The 21,184-nt window shown below is 40.8% G+C and overlaps 1 protein-coding gene across 1 annotated transcript in view; it reads left to right on the top strand.

Annotated features, from left to right (window-relative positions):
• Nucleotides 1-20,782, top strand: part of kif19 (kinesin family member 19) — a 28,762-nt gene extending 7,980 nt beyond the window's left edge. The window contains exons 3-20 of the mRNA XM_083903993.1: nt 8,519-8,629; nt 8,719-8,806; nt 9,953-10,089; nt 12,883-13,008; nt 13,123-13,317; nt 15,015-15,161; nt 15,282-15,404; nt 15,517-15,673; nt 15,772-15,943; nt 16,075-16,273; nt 16,377-16,647; nt 17,145-17,269; nt 17,376-17,539; nt 17,648-17,753; nt 18,384-18,507; nt 18,990-19,378; nt 20,295-20,463; nt 20,561-20,782. Of these exons, the coding sequence (XP_083760119.1) occupies nt 8,519-8,629; nt 8,719-8,806; nt 9,953-10,089; nt 12,883-13,008; nt 13,123-13,317; nt 15,015-15,161; nt 15,282-15,404; nt 15,517-15,673; nt 15,772-15,943; nt 16,075-16,273; nt 16,377-16,647; nt 17,145-17,269; nt 17,376-17,539; nt 17,648-17,753; nt 18,384-18,507; nt 18,990-19,378; nt 20,295-20,463; nt 20,561-20,688 (2,931 nt within the window). The 3' untranslated portion in view covers nt 20,689-20,782. The remainder of the gene's footprint in view (nt 1-8,518; nt 8,630-8,718; nt 8,807-9,952; nt 10,090-12,882; nt 13,009-13,122; nt 13,318-15,014; nt 15,162-15,281; nt 15,405-15,516; nt 15,674-15,771; nt 15,944-16,074; nt 16,274-16,376; nt 16,648-17,144; nt 17,270-17,375; nt 17,540-17,647; nt 17,754-18,383; nt 18,508-18,989; nt 19,379-20,294; nt 20,464-20,560) is intronic.
• The last annotated feature ends 402 nt before the right edge of the window (nt 20,783-21,184 follow it).

The raw sequence follows: 21,184 nt of genomic DNA, 5'->3' as shown, positions 1-21,184 counted from the left end.
CTTTGTAACAGAATCGGGAGCATAATGTTCCCCTGCTTCCTCAATGGCCATCTAATACCTCTTACACAAGCAGGAAGTACAGGTCAGCCACAGGGGGCATCAATGTGCACTCTTTATTGGGCTGCAGGCAAGACAGACTGATGTTTGGCAGGGATTGGTCTTTTGTAGCTCAGCCATAAGGTCACAGTGTTCAGATCAACAGTCAAGCATCCTCTAAATATGGCTTGAAGACATGATCAATTTAAACCAGAAAGAAAGGAGAAAACTTTGAATTGGAAATGTGAAGTTGTTGAAAGGATTATGGGTGCAGTGTGTGACAAAAAGATAAGAGAAATTGGGACAGAGAAGAGGGGTGGCTGTGAGGACAGACAGATCTGCAGCTCGTAAATGTGTTTACAGAGAAAACATCTCACGTCTGTCTCGGGATTTAAAGAACCACAGGGAGAGATTCTCTTTGGGGGTTTTCATTGTAATACCCCTGTCAAAACTGTGTTGTTTGTCTGGTAAGACTCTGCCGTGACGCAGCCTTTCCAGGAAAACAGCAGCACCAACAGTGATTGATCAGGACAAAAGCTGAGTCTTTTCTAAAAAGTTTAAAATGTTTTCTTCTAAGGCTGCAACCACAAACAATATGTTTGTGATGAGTTGAGTGGAATAAACCCAAAGAGCAGTTGTTCATTAAACCCACAAGAGGGAATAGTCTGTGTGCAAAACCACACAAAAATTACACCTATACTTAACACAGTTCTTCTCTACCGTCGTCCTTCCATAATTTCCATTTACCATCATGTGAACATTTTAGTATATATCCACCATTTGGTCATGTTGCAATTATGCACTATAGGAGGAAAAATTCTCCCCCCCCCCCATGCAATTGGAGTTTGCTTTGTTTCCTGTCTCAGCACCTGACCTTTAAAGAATACTTTTCTGATGTGAGGGCACTTGGAACGACTCTGTGCTTCTTGGGAACACTAATGGCTGTTTTTATGTTTCACGCAGATGCTATCTCCCACTCTGCGGCTGAAAATGCCTGAAAATGGCATGTTGTTGAGTACCATTCTGCTATTACAGATATCATTACATGTGCACACTTGCGTGAAGTTATATTGTATTGAATGGATCCTTGCGCAGCTTGCTGCTTATTCCTCCTCCTCACAAAGGGCATTTTTTATGAAAAGTGTTATACATTTTTTTTCCTGCCTTTTATCTTCCAAATCTAGTAGAAGGGAGCCATGTCGTTAATGCAAGAACGGTAAAAGAGCACAATGTACTACAGCTTTTTATTATTTTTATTATTATTATTATTATTATTATTATTATTATTTACAGCTCAGAAAGAGTCTATGCAAAAACATATTTTCTAGATACTGCTTTGCTACATGTCTGAATTTGCTTCATATGCAATGTTTTAATGGTTTAACCTAGACAGAAATCAGTCAATATTGATAGTCATGATAAAGTTAACATGATTAAAAAAAAACTGATTTGCTCTTGAATTAAATTTAACCCATTTCAAAACTGAAGAATGTTATATAATGGTATATTTTGTCTTTTGTTAGTTTGCAGGTAAAATACAGTACCAATGAAATTTGTCACAAAATCTTTAGAAAATACGACTTTCACACTCATTTGAATTAAGATCATGTGGTACAGGGATGTTTAATATCTTATACTATTGTGATTTAGGGCTGGGCGACATGGCGGAAATGTTATCATGAAAAAAATATAATAAAAATTATCCCAATAAAATGTCAAATAATTAAATAAAATAATAGTGAATCCAGTCAACTGTGGTTTTAAAGGATTTGATGGACAGAAAACAACAATCACTTAAACAGGAACTGTGTTTAACTAAATAAGAATTATATGCATATCACCTTTCCCTATGGAGTCACAGGGCCAACAGAAAAGTCCTAAAGGAGGTAGAGCATGCTTGAGCTGAAATAGAAACCTTTCAAACATCAAACTGCAATTTTGGGTCACACAAGAAAGGGTTTATTCACAAGGAGGCTATTTTTGGTCCCAGAGTGAAAAAAAAAATCTCCCTTGCATTTCGTATACAATAACATGCAACTTTCATGTGTCATAGATAGACCTCTCTCAGCATTTAAACTTGTTCTGGGGAGTTTCATGTATATGAAGACATTTCTTGAATAAAATATCATGTTTACTGAAATATTTTTAAGAACATATATACATATTTATATTATTTTACTGTTTAAAATTGAATTATTGCTTATTCTGAGTTGACTGTGACCTTAGGGCATTGTGCAGCCTAGCATCTTCACACTGAACTGATATCTGGGGGGTCCAGTGAATTGCTTTCATAGGTGACAAATTGCTGTATTGTTCCTCTTATCATTTGTGACCATCTGTGCCTGTGCCATCCAATCATGCATCTGAGTTACACAGGTGCAAAACAAAAATGACAAGGGTAAAAAAAAAAAAATACACAGGTGGCAGAGAGAAATAAAGAAAAGCAATCTCTGTCATGATCTTTTGAGATGTTTGGTTGCATTAAGTGGTTGGAGTCTTTTGTAAAGGTTAAGTGTCTACATCAGAATTACAGTGACCTTCGTATAAATGTACTGGTCTGGCATTAGTTTGCTGCCACAGCCACTGCCAGACATCTTATGTAACCTCAAATGAAGCGCAGACTTTGCTATCAAGCACCCTGTATCGGGTACACTATGAGCCGACGCACACCTCCGATCATCAAGCGCCCCTGAAATGGGATATACAGTAGCTTTGTTGGGGGGCAGAGCAGCACTGAGGTTTTCTATCAAATAACCAGCTGCAATTGTGCACGCTGGACTTTTCAGAGCTTTGGGTTGCCTTTGTGAAAGAGCAGCTTGAAAGGTTGCCCCGTTAAGGTCACTGCCTGGACCTGATTGCATTATTTCTGTGATCTTGGTCCTTTGTTCTCGGTGGTATTCTTGATGCAGCGCACACAGATGTCATTGTTAAATGACTCTGATGTTATGTCATTGTGTTGCCTCAAGATAAGGGAAAGGGGATATGGTGACACACATGCAGAGCAAGTCTACTGTGCTCTTTTAACGGTATAAAGGAAGAAGACAGACCTCATGCAGTTGGTTTTTTTGTTGTTGTTGTTTTGCACTAACTGATCACATTTTAGTCTGAATATGCAACTAAATATATATTGTTTTTTAGAAGGGACATTTTTGAAACGTTGCGATATAACTCGACAAAATACCATTGAATTGCACAGTATGTCATTTCTGTCCCTATTGATGTCACTAGGAAGCACTGTTGGATCATGGGAAAAAAAACAGGAAAGCATACCGCAATGAATAGTCTTGATCCATTACTGACAAAAAACAAAACAAAAGATAGCACACTGTCTAACTTACTTTCTTCTGTCTGGTGTTTCATAAGAGTTTTGCCCTGACATTGTTGAAAAGGCAACCAAAATGAAACTGTCCATTACCCTGAATAGAAATGTAAAAGTACATCACTCAACAACATATATAATATTGCTTGAGTCATTCTTTGCCATAGTAACCACAATTTGACTCTGGAAACTAAGAGTGTTTCTTAGTCTTTTACACACTGATTTATGACACAGAGTAAAGCACTTTATCTCTTCCATACATACATGTTCAGACCTATATAATAGATAATCTCATGACCTTTAAGACCAGAGCAATAAAGACAAGACACAAATGTGAGCAATAACATCTGTGTGGACGGGTGATTGGACATATCATGGTCCTATCTCTCAGACACAGTCTGCAATTTTTTGTTTAAAATTAACATTTAACTTTACATGTTTGTGTCTTCTTTATCATTTGTAACCATCCTTTTTATTAGTTGCTAACTATCTTTGTGATTTACTCCTGAAATGTTTCACAACACACACCGTCTCTGTAAGAGAGATGCTTATGTGAGAGATTCTGTCCTGAAGACACTCAATTTTGCATGCAGTCGAACTTTGTGTGTTACTCTACCCCGTGGTGGCAGCCAGCACACTGTAGGCCATTAATAGGATTGAGTTTTCCAATTGTTCTTTTGTCATTTTATTAGAGATCCAGGTCACCGTTTAGGTGCAATGAAACCAGTGCCTGTAAAATGGGTTGATGCCTACAGTACCTCTGACTTTTGTTGCCTGTCTTGGCAGCATTTGCCACTTGGCACACAATACTGGAGCCAGTCAGGGACAACCGACCAGGGCAGGCTGGCTTGTGAAACTGCAGCACATCCAGGCTTTGAATTATGGATCCGCGGTGGGAGCTGGCAGTGCCATAATCAGCAAGATGGCCAACCAAGTCAACCCTGCTGCTTTAATGACCACAACAGCAGGGCCTCTTGATTAGAAAAACCATCATCCAGGAAAGTCACTGGGCAAGGGTGCTCAAGTCGCACCCCCTTGTTTATTATGGCATTTAGATAAGTCCATCATGCTAATTGGTTTCATGTCACCGCATAAGCAAGCTGTTGTTCTGAGTTAGCTGAGCCTTGTAAGGAAATTAATATTTCAGGGAGCCTCTTTTTTTTTTTACATAGCCATGATGTGTAAATTCACACCCTGGCCTTTTGTTTTGTCAACCCCTGGGGTCAAGTTAAATTGAGTCAAATAAATGAAAAGTGGCTCGAGCATGTGAAGTCTATTGTAACAGCGGACGGCATGAATAAAACTGCTAACAATGACACCACGTTTACAGAGGCTGTCAACCAGGAAATTGCTTTTCTTTTCACTTCATGCCTGTTGTTGGGTCCTTTGAGCTTCACACCCACTCGTATCAAAATTGTCATCTTCTTCAACAGTGCCCTTGAATTAGTCAGCAGTTGACAAAAAAAGATGATTGGTCCCAGTAGATAACAACAAGAGCCAATTTAGACCTTAGTAGATAATCTGACCTTGGCATCACCCGCCTCATATACATTATTGAACTGGTGCTTATACTTGGAAGGCTTCTTTGTCTACTTATATTCTCATCTTTGAGAGGTTGTTGTTAAAAAGCTGGAGCAATGAACCAGTTACTCCTTTTCTATTAGGAGTACAGCGTATCTAAATGTGAGATAGAATTATCTAACACAAAAGATATTTGTTTAAAAATTATTATTATGCGCATATGTGGACTTTTAACCACAGAAGGTTATCCATTGGCAGTAAGAGCAAACCGAGAATGTGCTCTTGTGCCTTTTACATTAGAGTGGATTATCAGTGTCATAGTTACAGAACGTATACTAATTTATTCAATAACAGTGGCACCCAACCAGGCTGACATTTATGTTCATCTTATCAGGTGATAGATGTTTGCTGTGCCTTGTCAATGTTGTTTGGATTACAGTTGCTGTGCAGCTATGGATTTGCAATTCACCAACAGCAAATAGGAGATTCAATCATTTCAATCAAACATCAAGACATTTTGAACAGCTGACCTCTGGTTTAACAGATCCTGCTCACGATTATGTTGAAAGAAATCACTGGCTTGATTTTGAGAAATGTGTTGTGGTGTGTGATGAGTCTTTTTTTGTTCTTTCTTTTTTGTATAGCCAGTGCTAAAACTCCAACTGCATAGCACAGACTTGCACTAAAACCCATAACGACAGCTGCAACTACCATTTGTTGTCATTAGAGGTTAATCAACTGGATATACTTTTTCAGTCATTTGGTGCTTAAAATGTCAGCAAATTGTGAGTAAGTGGCTGTTGCTTATTCTGTCTGACATTTCCAAATGCCTTGTTTGTCTAATCAAACTCTGGTAACTTGCTTTTAACTTCCAAAACGGTGCAACGGCACGCTTGTCTGCACAGACTTGAAGAGCTGTCTTGGTTGCTATGTGTGTTCATGTGACTACTTGTATCCATGCAACTATGTGAGAGAGAGGAAGATAGTAAGAGAAGGGAGGCTAATGTTGGAGACTATCCATGTGACTATACCGTCTTTCCAAATGTTCTTTAAAGGGGACATATTATGCAAAATCTATTTTTTAATCATTTAAAACCTTTTATTTGGATTTTTATAATGTGCTAAATTCCTGGAATTGTTGTCTCACGGAGCTCCGCTTTGTCCGTAAAACACACAAGAGTTCTGGTGAGGGCAACGGTATCCGAAAACCCGGAAGTCCCCGAAGTCTGCGAAAAGTTCTATTCTTGGCTCCACGTTGCAGCACAGAGTCCTACACAAACTTCCAGCCTCAGAGGATTCATCTGTCCAGTGGATACATGTTATATATGACGGCAATGTGCCTGCTAGAGCCTGCAAATGATCACTTTTCCAAATGCTAACTGCTGCCCAGTAGCCTCTGTGGCTGATGTCATTTCCTGTTCCTTCAGTTACGGTGGACCTAAAGAGATACTACTAAACAGAGCGTTCTGAACAGGGCTGTTTTGGCAGGGTGATTGAACTGCTTCATCCTTGTTGTGGTGTTCATTAGGACACCAGGGAACGAGGTTAACTTGGAGAAATCGGGTATAATGTGTCCCCTTTAACTTGTTCTGTGCTCTGGACGTCATCGCTTACACAGTAAGGACTGACCTGCACTTCACCCCATACTCTTTGTTCTTGAGGAGCCTCTTGATCACATAGTACAGTATGTTGTGAAAGCCACCACTCCAATTTGAACTCAAGGAGGTTACCTGCTGTCGATTTCTGGCACCAAAATTCTGAGGCACATGTCCAGACATTTACACTACACTTGCCGCGCTGTGTACTGTCATTAGAGCCAGCGCCTTACAGTCTTATCAGAAGACTTAAGAAAATTAGTGGTATAGAATTTTCCTGAGCAGCAGCTGCTGTGTGTGGATGTCCTTGGGTGGGGCATTGGAAGGGACTGTAACTCAAGAAACACAGGTGACAGATGGGACTAGAAGTGTTAGCAACACCCTGGGCCTTTAATGATTTTCCCAAGTGCTCGCACGAGAACAAAAGTGTGCATGGATGCGTGCATTATTTGATACCCCCTATACGTGCATCTATGTTAGAGCATTGTTGCATGATCATTAGCTTTCTCCAGAAACGCACGCACACACCGTGCACACAGTAACACGGGTCCATGCTTAAGTGACTAAATATGAAAGGGCTTTGTTTTCTCTTATAGTTGTCTGATTAACACTCTGTTATAGTTTCTCATAGAACACAAAACTAGTTAATCCCATAACAAACAATGCACCACGAGGTCCCTAGGTAGGTTACCGCTACCGCTACTTATCTTGCCCTCAATCTTCTTCATGGCTTTCATCCATCTGTGCCTTAAAGAGCATAAAATAGCCAATTTAAAGAAACATAATCCCCAAATATTTTCATAATGTTTGAGTACACTTCTCTAAACAAACAAATTGATGTCATGATGTCAACTATAATATGCATCATCATGATTCAAGGAGATGCTCCTTGTGTAAGATTTAATTGTGATAATTAATCTGACAATACAAACAGCCACTCTTGGCCTGTAGCCTATATTTACGTACTCTCACACTTGGTCAAAGCATATTTGCGTCTAGTATCATCCATCTTGCTCTTTCTCTCCACATCTCTGTCTTTTTTCTTTTTTTTTTTACAAACTATTCCTCTTGAATAAACTCATTGTTTCTGAAGGATCTTTGATCAATGATTTAAGGATTCGTGACCTTGGAGAGTGTGAAACGTACTCCCTTGTTCACCATATCCTTGCTGTGAAATGCGATGAGAACTTGTACGTCACTGCCGCTGGAGGACGTACCATGGAAAGTTAAAGAGGATGAGGAGAAAGAGGGAAGAGAGGAAGGTTTAGGGACAGAGTACCAGTAGCTGCCGCACAAAAAACTTTCTCATCCCTCTCCTCTGCTCCCCCGTATTGCTGATTGCATCCTCTGCAAGCTTCCTATGCTCCCTGCCATCACCCACTATTGTCATTTTTATTAAAAGTGAAAAATCCCCTCTTGAATTTCAATTGAGAGGCTTCAAAGTGAGCGGCTCAGTGGTTGAGGTGGTAATCAAACAAGCTGGCTGCTTCAGGGTTAGAGGCTTTGGAGGACTCTCCACGTCCACGAGTGAACAGACCAGATCAGCTGAGAAACCTGCTCATAGTCTCAGATCTGAAATATACCCAAGGGTTTTGTATACTGGCTTGTTCTCTTTTTTTATTATTATCGACTTATCTACATATTAAATAGCAGGAGATAAAAGAACACTGTCAGGCCGGGGGGGAAAGTTTTCTAACACTAAGTGGATCAGCTGTGTGTGAGTCAGATGTTTGGTAATACTATGAAATGTTCTTTAGTGAAATGTGGCTGACTGATCATAATATATTGTTATATATGTGTTTCAGTTATATATGACTGTACCAACAGCAAGAGCCACCTGCATTTTACACGAGATAGCCCTGACAGCTTTTGCGCTCCCTTTTTTCCAGCTTCTGTTGAACCTCAAAATACTCAGCTAAACTTTCCACGTTGAAAAGTGATATATTATCAAGCGAATGGAGTGTTCACATACAGTAAACAACAGCTTAGAGACCACTGACTCATTCTGTCCCCCTGGCCCTTTCTCTGCTTCCCTCTTCACAATTAGATGGTGGTTCTGATGGACCCCATGGAGGACCCAGATGACATCCTGCGTGCCAACCGCTCCAGGGAGAAAACGTACATGTTTGATGTGGCATTTGACTACTCAGCCAGTCAGGTCAGTCAAACAAAATCCCTTAATGACATGTGTACAAATTAGGAATTGAAGTTGTGTTCCTGAAATTCTATTTTTTTTTTCCTGTGCAGGACGAGGTGTACCGAGCTACAACCAAAGGACTAATCGAGGGCCTCATATCAGGCTACAATGCAACCGTGTTTGCCTATGGACCTACAGGTTCGTATATGACCATGGTTGATGACTCAAACCTCATTTTTAGTCGAGGGTGTGTCGTTTACCAGTCACTCATGTTACTCTTCTGCTCAGCCTTAGTCTGAATCAGCTCCTCTTCACACAAGGGGAAAGTGTGACACATCTAAATGACATATGTTTTCATCTGTGATTATAGTGCAGGTCTACTTAGTAAATGATATTTTATCGCCCGTGTTTCCAGTGGCTAGTTTGAAACTGTGACAGAATAATCAAACCCACTTCTCTTTAATGTATCCCTGTCAATCTATCTACGCTGGAGAAGAAAACATAGGGGTTTTGGTGTGTCATGTGGAGGTGTACATACACGTGTTGGTCTGTGTGTGTACATATTACCAATATAGTTGGTGTGCATTACATTATTGATAAAACATACAAGGGCCACAAAGTTGCCAACCTGATAAATTCAACTTAAACCGTTGTCTATGTAAACATCATTCTAATTATGTAAGTAAGTTTGTAAGTAAGTAAAGTTTATTTATATAGCACCTTTCAGAAATAATTTTTCACAGTAAAAACAGTAAAAAGTAAGGTACATAATACACAGCAGATACAACACTCACAGCTACAAGTACAGAACAAGTATTATTGTCGTATTTATACTTGCTGTCTTTTAACTTCTTTGGTATCCAAAAAAGGGAACAAACTGGCTCATTAGCTGCTAAATGAAATGTAGTCCAGCTCATTGTTAGCACTGTCTGTCTCATTTGGTGCTGGCCATGGAGCATGAAGTAAGGTGAATAGTCCTATTTTCTCTGAAAACGGTTGTCATCTGCAACAGTGTCAGTGAGAAAAGGCCAAAATGATGAGCAAATAGTCACTAAAATGCTCAGGGCAACTGCTGTGTAATTTCCTCTGGCCTTGTTATATGAGGAACTGTTTTACATAACACATACGTTTAAATATACTTCAATATGTTTATTCTGTACCATTGTAAAGCTTTTGGTCTTTATGCTTTTCAAGACAATTGCCATGAAAATTGTAGAGGGATGTGGCAATTAAGTCACATCCTTAGTGTAAGTAAATAAAATGATCTGTCATAAATGAGGAGATTGTGTGCATTTCTCTTCCCCCATATAATGTAATAGATCATACGTTTTCTCCTGTGTCCAGGTTGTGGGAAGACGTACACCATGCTGGGGACAGACAAAGAGCCTGGCATCTACGTTCGAACCTTAAATGACCTGTTCCGTGCCATCGAGGAGACCAGTGACGACATGTTGTACAGCGTCTCCATGTCATATCTGGAGGTTAGGACTCAATTTGTTTCCAGACATGAGCTCGTGGTGACTCATAACTTAGCATAACTGACCTTCACTGGGGCCTTAAAATATTTTACGTCAATTGGCTTGATTGCTCACGATGAGTTTCAAGATTTCTCATTTAAGCAGTTCCCCTACTTTGAGAACTTCTTGTGTAACGTGTTCTCTTCACACTGATAACATCTGTGGTTGTTAGCTAATGCTAATTGCGGGCAGATATCACAGCTATCACTTTACTTTTTCCAGGCATCCATGACACACCTGAAATGAGCTGATCTGAGTCTCCTCATCCTCCTGTGTCTCCGTTTGCCGTGTCTTCTCTTATAACTTTTCTCTGGGCTTTGGCTCATCCTTTTAATTGTTGGTGCACAATTTACTGACCTTGTCTTCCTATCCTTATTTCTGTCTTTCTGAACAAATTGTTTTTTGTAATTGTGTGAAATACAAAGAGATAATGGCAATAATGGCAAGCTGCGAGACAACTATCTCGGGCGGCTTGTTGCAGCTTTTCTATAGCTGACACATTTGATTGCCATTTATCAGCTATATGTTGCATGCAGTAACATCAATATGAAGCAGCATTTTTTTCCCCTCAACGTTCAATAATGTTCGTAACGTCTATTACTTTGTCTCTCCTTGAGGACAAAAGCAGACAACCGTAGAATCAATTTATGGGGACAAACAATGGGGATGTATGCTGGTGATCGGTTGCCTAATGGCTGCATTTGTGGCAACATGAGGTGACGCAAAGCATCAATTCAAGTCAATTGGTATTTTTATAGCCCGACATCACAAACACAGTTTGCCTCTAAGGACTTTACAGTCTGTGCAGCAAGTGAAACCTTAGGAAGAGCCACAGAGGATAGATTCCTCTCCCACACACATTGCAGGTGGTTTTGGAGTGTCAGGCCAGAACAAATTTATCCACAGCATCTCATAAAAGGAATTGTGATTTTTTTTTTTTGTGTCTCTGTTAAAGATTTACAAACACCATAGTAAAATACCAGGATAGTTATTTACGAAGTGTTCTAACTGTAGTTTTTACACATAAGCCGTCATACACACAGTGAAGGTACAGAGTGATTTGTGGTCCTGATGTTTATCTCTGTTTCTGTCAGAGGGCGATAAACCATATATAAAACAGCAGGATGATGATGACAGTTCTTCTGCGTGCCTGCTGACTTTGTCTCCACACCTCATTACTGAGAAGCTCACACTGTCTTTAATAACAAAGCCTTTAATGGATCTGCTATCCGAGTCAAATGAGCTAACTCCATTGTATCACTTGTCTCTAACAGCAACTGAACTGCTAACTTGTGTTACTTTAGTATTTGCTGGTCAAGGTTTTGTGTGTGTGTGTGTGTGTGTACGTCTTCTTGACTCAACCAAAAACGTTTAAAATGTCTCATCAAGCTTTCTCTTTTTACTGAATCTGTAGCACTCTTTTTTTTTTAGCACACAGCGGGGAACACTGAATCACAGGAAGCGCGGAAATTAACTGCTTCTGACTCCTTTTATGATTTTTAAGTGAATGATTTGTCCGTCATAGTTTTGCTCCCAGGGAACGATGTGTTCACGATAAAGAGGAATGAGTCATATTAATTCAGAAATGTTCGCAATGTCAGGAAAGGCAGTGAGAGACAATGGCAGAGAGAGAAAGAGAAAATAGAAGGAAATTAAAGGGAAAGAAATGATTGCTGGTTGCAAATTTTGTCTGTTGGGTGAGGGGGGGGAGGCTGCATCAGACATTGCAATTACATTTTGTGTTTTTTTTTTCACTGCCAGGCTGTCATTATGTTCATTATGTTTCGTGATTGACAATTTTATTGAAGCTTAGCTCTTGAGTAAGTGGGTGGAAGTGAAAATGTCCCCATTAAAACACCAGTCATGGAGTCCTGATGTTGTCTGACCTGTATTAAAACCTCTCTGGATGAATCCTGACACGTGGCCATGTGTGACGTTGGTGTGTTTGCTGTTTTCACTGAGCAACGACAAAGAGGTTAAATGTCTTTTTTACAGCCTGGCTGTGTGATGTGCACACATTGATGTGTTTTCTTGCACTTTCTTTCACACATGTAATCTCTAAAACACATGCAAGGACACGTGTACAGTGAATGCAAATGGATACACACTGTACAGACTTTTACAAAAACACCTCAGTTATTGTAAGCCACCTAAATGCACGTAGATCGTAGATGTATATAAGATATAAGATTATCAATAATAGTTTATTTGAGTGAAGTATCTCGACAATTATTACCAGTACATGTATCCTACACACACACCAACATTCCTCTCTTCCTCTATGGATCACATATCAATTGTCTTGATAGTTTGCATAGTATTACTTACTTAGTATTGGTAATTCATAGTCTTCATCAGTAGATTTCACCGGCAATTAAAAAATACAGAAAAAAGGTAAAGCATCCACTTCTCTAATGGTAAATAAGAAATAACACTGCTCAGTGGTTTGTCAACCAATGATCACTTTCCAGGATGTCACTTCCCACTTTTATGTAGGTCAAGGGGGCGTTTGCAATACCTTCAATAACAGTGTGAAAGAAGAGTACTGACGTTGGCTTCATGACAGCCTGCAATCCATCAAGCTGTGGTTTCTAAATGACGTGGGAGAAAATACAGCAGTTGATATTTTGTGCACCTGGTTTAGGTGGGTTCAGGAGACCCAAAAGCCTGTGCATCTTTCCAGTTGATTCAGGTTTATAATAAAGAACGTGACTTGAGGAGGTCAGTATGCTAAAAATATTTCTGTCTGCTTTGCAGATCTACAATGAGATGATCCGTGACCTCCTGAACCCCTCCTCTGGCTTTTTGGACTTGAGAGAAGACTCAAAGGGGGAGATTCAGGTGGCTGGCATTACTGAGGTGTCTACCATCAATGCCCAGGAGGTGAGACAAGCTACCTAACCCGGCACAACATGGCTCATTTATTTTAATCAAAACATTCAGATTTCATCTATGGCAACAGGAACACACAACTGAGCTCTGCCTGTATGTTGTCAGATCATGGAATTGCTGATGAAGGGAAACAAACAGCGCACCCAGGAGCCCACAGCTGCCAATCAGACATCATCTCGCTCCCACGCTGTGCTACAGGTGGCTGTAAAGCAGCAGAGCCGCTCTCGAGAAGTCCTGCAGGAGGTCCGCTTTGCACGCCTCTTCATGATCGACCTTGCCGGCTCAGAACGAGCAGCACAGGTGTGTGTATGTGTATGTATTTCATCAGGAGGTGTTTCAATGGTAAATATAGTGTTTAGTTGATAGTTAAATGGGTGTGGAGTTATTTGGTGTGTGTGTGAGTTCATGTGGCATGTGGCTGCTTCTAATTTTGTTTGTGATCTCCATATTCAAGACTGGGCCAATGTGTCCTTGACTAACACTGCTCATTTTTTGCTGCTAGATTAATTACACATGTGTAGCCTTGGAACTACAATGATCTGCTTTGTAAGTGTGTTGGTGCGTATGTAGCCTCTTACTGTAGCCTTCTCACTCAGGATGTTTGGCATTGAGTTGTAGCAACAGACAGAGGATTCATAGAGTTATACACTAACCTTTTGACAAAATGGTATTTCTATTTCTTGTCATATGACAACTTATACTCAATTACAGTATATAAATACGATAATAAGATGTGATTTAGAGGAAAATAGATGTTAAAGTGCTGAACGTGGAATACACACCAGTGTGATAGCTGTTATCATTGAGGGATGAGCACAATACTTATAATTTATACTTATAATATAACAAATTTGAGTTGCATCTATTACTGTATGTGTATTTGAAGGATAATCAAATTTAAGAGGTTTCTTGAATGCATTTTGCTCTTCTAATATGAACACACTGCAGATCCTACAGAAGTGAGGAGATTTACCAGGGTCTTTGAATGCATCTCATTAGCTGGTCTCCATAGTTTAACATACTGTGAACCGTACATTATATTCACTCGCTCTTTTCCTCTGGGGGTATTATTTGAGTATGTGATGAATGATCCTGTCAAATATTCAAATAGCATTCTTTCTTGAAATGCCCATTCTTAGAACCGTCCAATAGGAGCCAGATTGTAAGAGCAGTTGGAACATTCAAAGACAACCATACATGCACATAACCAGATCTTGGCCTGCTCAACATAATTAGAGAGAGAATATTGACGCAGTTTCATGATTTTCAAATCAATAACCTTTCCTGCACACCCATTCTCATGTTATTCACCTTATGCTGGTGTCACATCAGCATAGTCAATACTTACAGCAAAGTTGTTAAATTCAGTTGTTTTTAGGTGTAATCTTCTTTTGTCAGTTGTCCATATTAGCACGGCCCGTTCTTTGTGCACTACTAGAGCAGCACATTTATTTACTGTGGAAACGATTGATGAATGGCTCATATTATGGCTTCTGTTCAGAAATGAGCACATCAGAGAGTTGTTTGTTACTTGAGGGCAAGAGGGAACATTTTTTTTCAGGCGTGTCTCATAAAATATGGTTTCAAACCTTTAAGGTTATATCTACAAGATTTAAACAAATTTTTCCTCACGTGGATGCTGGGACACTGACAGAGCACCAATCCTGTGGCTCTCTTGAGTTAATTCAGTTGTGTTTAGTGGTCGCTTTCACCAGTTGCACAGGTCACATGTGACTGAGAATATGAAGGAAGGAGGGAGCCAATGAGGCATCTGTTTTGAGATGCTAGTGTGACATCTAGTGGCAGTGGATAATGCATACTCTCTCTTTCTCTGAGTAATGTTGGAGTTCATATTATTCAACGAGCAGCTTTATTATTCAGAGGATCACTCTCTTGTCTAATTTCCTCGTATCTCTTAAAGCACAAAATGTCCCAAAAATACTTGAAACAGCTCAGTTTTTCCTCCCTCACCTCTATCTACTGAATGTTTCTCTTAGACTCAGAACAGAGGTCAGCGGTTGAAAGAGGGAGCCCACATCAACCGCTCCCTCCTGGCCCTGGGTAACTGCATCAATGCCCTGAGTGACAAAAATGGCAACAAGTATGTCAACTATCGAGACAGCAAGCTGACTCGCCTTCTGAAGGTATGGCAATTTCAGAATTTATATTAAACCAAGTTTGTACTTTAACTGTTTTATTATTCATATTTATTTGTTTAAGTTCTTGTATTAATTTTTCCTCCCTCTGCCGTCTGTGTTTGACAGGACTCATTGGGTGGGAACAGCCGAACTGTCATGATAGCCCATATTAGCCCCGCCTCTATGGCTTTTGAGGAGTCTCGTAACACACTGACGTATGCTGATCGTGCCAAAAGCATTCGAACACGGGTGAGCTCAGAATGCATGTTTGAGATTCTCCTCTGCACATGCAGTTTTATGAGGAGTTAAAGGCAAATTCTGAGGCGTATGTAAATTTGTCTCATTTATCATTGTGCTTCAGGTGAAGAAGAACCAGATAAATGTGTCATACCATATTGTTCAGTACACAAACATCATCTCAGACCTGCGCTGTGAGATCCAGCGGCTAAAGAAAAAGATTGCAGATCAGGCGAGCCGCCAGGTCAACTCAGACCGGGCTGACATCCGCAATGTCCAGGGTAAAGTCTTGTCCACTCTGCCTCCCTGTGGACTTTCTGATATGTGTACACTTCATAATGTGTCCTCCTCTTCTCTCATCATCTTTTTCCACTCTTAGCTGAAGTTCAGGCCCACTCCAGTCAGAGTCAGGCAGAAATGGATCAGTTGAGGGAGCATCTCCTGGATGCCTTCCGCCAGCAGATGGACATCAGGAAGAGCTTGATGGAGCTAGAAAACAGCAACATGGAGATCCAGATTGACACCTCCAAACACCTGCTGACCATTTCAGAGTCAGTGTCAAACATTAATGTCATAGAGTGTTCTGCTTCCTCTTGAAGTCAATGAAAACTAAAGTTTAGACCTTAATCTTTGACTGTTTTCAGATGATGATGTTGGTTTGTGATTTCTTGTTTTCTCCTAGCTGGGAGCAGGAGAGAAGTCGGCGCAGGAGGAAGTGGCGTGCAGAAAGAAGAAAGGAAAGTGTCAATAAGGATGAAAGTGAGAAGGATTCTGACTCCCCAGAGTCTCCTCCTGACAGCTCAGAGACCCAGGAGGTGGCAAGTGCCAGGGAACATTTGGTCACTCTCATGGCTGAACAGAAAAGGATCCTGAAGCAAAAGGTAGAATTAGTTTTCCTCTTGAAAATAATTGGGAAAGATTACAGATGTATGTCATGTTTGATCATATGAAATCTGATAAGATTCTGTCGTTCTTCCCATTAAGACATTGCTCGAACGAAGGTTTCTGGAGCTTCGAAATCGCGCCCGACGCTTAGAGGAGCTGCTGCCTCGACGGGTGAGCTCCGAGGAGCAGCGAGAAGTGCTGGGCCTCCTCTGCAAGGTCCACGAGCTGGAGATTGAAAATGCAGAGATGCAGTCCCACGCACTGCTCAAGGACAACGTCATCCGCCAGAAAAACTTTGTGGTGCAGCGCTTCGAGCAGCACAGACACCTGTGTGATGAGATAATTCAGCAGCAGAGACAGTTCATCGATGGTGAGTCTGTCAGAAGTCCCACAATCGATCAATTAAAGAATTCCAGGTTTTTCGGAAATTCAACTACAGTGGAGTCTTGAAACCCTTGAAATTAATATTAATTAATCTCACCACCAATAGCTATTTGACTAAGTAGTTCACTTTTTAGATGGAGAGACAAGGAAATGTGGGGTTGCTCACAACATAACACCATATCTTTGAATTGATTTTGCTATATACCAAACATTTAATGGTTCAAGTTTCTTTAATCTGCACTTGTTTCCTTAACTGGGCTTCAACTGTCGGACAATAGGCCAACATAATAATAATAATAATAGATGGCGGTCGTAACCTGGGCCTCTGATATGGTGGCCTTGTTTACAGTGATCCGCATATTTGATTTGACATCCCTCCCCATTTATCCAGGCTTAGGACCAGTACTCCGACTACACTGGATGTGGCCCCCCAAGTGGCTGGGTTTCATGTTTACTGAATTATATGTGTTTTTGTGTTTCTAGACCACAGTCTGCTGGTTCCCCCTCACCTCCAGGAGCTCTATGGTATTTACATGAGGGAGTTGGATGAGAGGAAGCTGGACAGAGCCATGGCCCTGGATAAGGTGACCACCAGACACTTGATCAAGGTAAGTCCAGTGCAACAAATCGATGTAAGAGAATGGCTCTGTGATATTAATAAGGTGACATAAAGGCCAACTCCTTGTGATAATAATAAATGTTCCTATTTTGAAGGAGGGCTCTCTCCCCAAGATCGCTCTGCCCAGTCATAGTCGCGACAACGCGCAGGATATGGACTCAGACCAAGAGAGTGTACGCAACATGTGCCTTGATAACAGACGAGGACAAGCCAAAATTCGAAGACACACCTTGCCTCCCATTTTGCCTGAGCCTGAGCTGTAAGTATAACATCAGAATTTATACCAGAACTTTAAAGCAATGTAGAATTTAAAATAAAGAAGTACATTTGGGGTTCTTATGTGTTCCCTTTTTGTTCCCTTTTCCAGGGACAATAACAGGATTTTTAAGAGCAGCCCTCAAGCAAGGCAGATAAAAAACCCAGCTGTAATGACGCCACCTCCCATCCACATTAATGGGAAAGGCAACAGAGAGGTGAGGACATTTCTAATAGACAGTTTTGTTCGTTCCATTTCAACAACTACCCCTGAGAGATTTTTCATGCAGTGAATTCATTCTTTCTTGTCAGGTGCTGCTCAGGTTCCTGTTTGCATTAATCACACAGATATTTCAATATGGGTTACCTTTTTAATTTCAACCCACGCAGCTCCATGAAAAAAAGGATGCCCATCACAAACTCTCTCACTCACTCTTCAGCTCTTGCATTCAGAGTTTTTGTTCACTATGTTGACAATTTCAAATCACGAGAATGAGAATAGCAACTGTTCCCCCAGGCTTTAAATAATATTACCTCTGTGTTATTTGTTTCTCAACATTTTAGGTGTGACTCATAATAATAAACAACCTTTTTAAAATCAAATTTGCTCTTGTTCTTGGAACCATTATGCCTCAGAGTAAACAAGTTTAGTTTTGACCTGAAGTGTTCTAAGGATTCTTTTTTCATTTACAAAATAAGAGAAAAGAGGTAATGAGATGAAGTAAGAAGAGTAATGAAATCAGGACTACAAATGTCCCATTCAGACTTCATTTAATTATAAAAACACACACATTTGAGTGAGAATAAGGGATGATGATGATGTGGCATTCTGCATCTCGTATCTGCAGCTGCAGCCACTGGCTCCTGAGAGTTCTCTGAGCTACAGCCACCTCAGCCACAGTGTCAGCAGCCACCTGGACTCATCACCTGAGAGCAGCGAGGCCAGTGCTGACATCCCTCTGTCACGGAACGGTAACATGTTCATTTCATTTTTTTTAATGTAATTTGTCCATACTGCTGTTTAAATGCAGTTTTAACCTTAACATTCAGGAGATTTTGCTTTTTTGAATTTTTATTTGAATGTTCATCATCCCACAAGAAACTCCTCTCCCTTGGCCAAATTGATATAATAGATAGACAATCATCCCCTATTTTCAACAGATTGTTTTTAAGTGTTAAATAAAGAAAATAAAAAATAAAAAATACACATCACATAAATCAGACTAATAAATAGATAAAACTAAAAAGATGGTTGCACTGTGAATGGTTTTCAAAACTTCTTGTGCACATTTTTGGTTGCTGTTGCAGCTCTGTAGTGTACTCTATATTCTTTAAATGAATGATGATGAATGGATGAGATTCTACTCAGGCAGGTTTTTAGATAATGTTGTGAAATGAGAAAATCAAATGTGTTGAGTGAAATAAAACAACAAACTTGTTCTTGTGTCTCACAGAGCGGCAGCAGATCTTAAAGGGTGTCCAGAACATAGTCGCAAAAGCAGCCCGCCGTCGCTCTAAAGCCCTGGAGTTGGATGCCTTGCGTTTACCACCTCCTCCTTCTCCCCTGGACCCCAAAAAGCAGAAAAGCAGCCTTTCATTAAGCGAGGCGCCCCCTAAAGGTTTGCCCACTCAACAGGGCAGACAACCTAGCCCCGAGCTCAGACACGCCACCTCAGATGATAACCTGTCCAGCAGCACTGGGGAGGGACCAGGTCAGCACGTGACCTGGACACGCCCTCGCAACCGCCAGATCGCCGCCAAGAACCAAACGCCCAGAGAAGTGGACTTTGAGGCTCGCCGCAAGAAGAGGCGCTCACGCTCTTTCGAGGTCACAGGTCAAGCAGTGAGTATTGTGTTTGCTCTATAGAATTACAATAATAATATGTTGGACTACCTCTACACAGAATACTGATTGACTTGTGTAAGCTGTATTGATTTTACAATACAAAGACAAATAGCAACCAGCCTTTAAGCTCATGTATCAGCTTATTATTATCTACCTGAATAAATGCAGCAGGTTGTAATGTTTTCCCCCCTTTTCCTGAGTGATATAACCAAAGACTGAACATAAAAATGGATGTATTTTTTTGAGTTAAAGTGCAAAAGTGTAGCCCATGAAGTATGATGCCACCAGGGGGGGCGACTCTGATAGTCGAAAAAAAGAATTCAATTTGAATGGTCCATGGGGAAATGAGCCTACTTCTCACTAGGTCTCAATTGCTCGTATCAGGTCTTCTTCAATAGAGCATGATGTATGTTTTGTAAACTCTGTTCCCATTTAGAGGGAAATAGAGGATAAAGCACAGCATGTGCTGTATGAGTAGACACCAATGGGATTCATGGCTGGTGTCATCCACCAGGATTTTCCACTATAATCATTTTATTTTAGCTTGCACTTTCAATTATCAAATCTTATACTTATGAGGATAACTAAGAATGGTTTTGGACCTTCATTAGTATTTTACTCGTCGGTGTTTATCTCATGGCTAATTGCTGGGTTATATATAAGCGTTTCCTCCCTTCTTCAATTCCTCATTTCTGTTTTTCTTTCTCCTACATTTCAATTGTATGAGTTGGTAGGGATGTTCCTTGTTTTGTTTTTAACACGTGAAGCACTTTGAGTTGCATTGCTTCTTATGAAAGATGCTAAATAAATAAAGTCCAATTGATTGATTGTGTCTGAGCACTGTGTATATTGTTTGTTCCATGTGGATTGTATGTCTTTGACACTATTACATATTTTTTCATTTCACTTGCAGCTTCCTCAAACCAAGACAATGATACCTCAGAGGTTTCGCCCTCTGGACAGCACATCAGACCCTCACCTCCACATTAATGGTCATCCCCAGGCCCCCATGCTGCGTCCCCTGTACAGAGGGGTTCCTCCTCTCTCTAAAGTTCGGGCTCCCCACGCTGGCCAGCAAACAGGTAGACTACTGTGACTATGAAAGCAGGGTCTCACTCCTTTTCACTGACCTTTATTTTTTATTGATCTCTGTCTTTGCTGTTGCCTTTTTCTTCACAGGCTCAAATGCAGAGTCATCTACTGTCCACATGAACAACCTGAAGCGAGGCCCCCATCTGCGGCAGCCTCAGCCCCTGCTCTACATCACCACCACAGGTACTGCAGGCCAGCGCACGCGGAGATACTGAGCCTTCACCTGCAGTCATCCTCAACACCAGCACTAACATCCAGACCAGCCCAGCCTGGAGGGGAGCACCGTCATCCCTCCTGTGGCTGATTGAAATGAACAGCTAAGCGCTCAGTGACTGACACCAGGCAAGATTGTGAGACAGTATGATGGAGATCCAGCAGACACAAGCTAGATACATCCACACAGGTCTCCACTGTGCTTTACCGTGGACACTGAGAATTGGCGCTGACCGGCTCTGTAACCTACAAACCTACAGATGCCAAAGATTGCTAGACATACGGTGCATGTTCTGTTCTGTCCAGTGTTTCCACCCTAGCTTGCTGTTGAAGTGCTGTATGTGTTATTGTCGAGCCATGGTGGTGTCAAGCTCAATATGAATGCAACTCTGTACAAATGTTTGTGCTTTATGAGTATATATAGTTTGGTAGTGTTCAGTACTTGTTATGAAGGCCACAAACAGAGTCACCAAGCTAATGAGGGATTGATTTAAATTT

The sequence above is a fragment of the Microchirus variegatus genome (genome assembly GCF_963457635.1).
Source record: "Microchirus variegatus genome assembly, chromosome: 17".
In the NCBI taxonomy this organism is placed as follows: domain Eukaryota; kingdom Metazoa; phylum Chordata; class Actinopteri; order Pleuronectiformes; family Soleidae; genus Microchirus; species Microchirus variegatus.
This window is presented reverse-complemented; position numbering and strand designations above follow the sequence as displayed.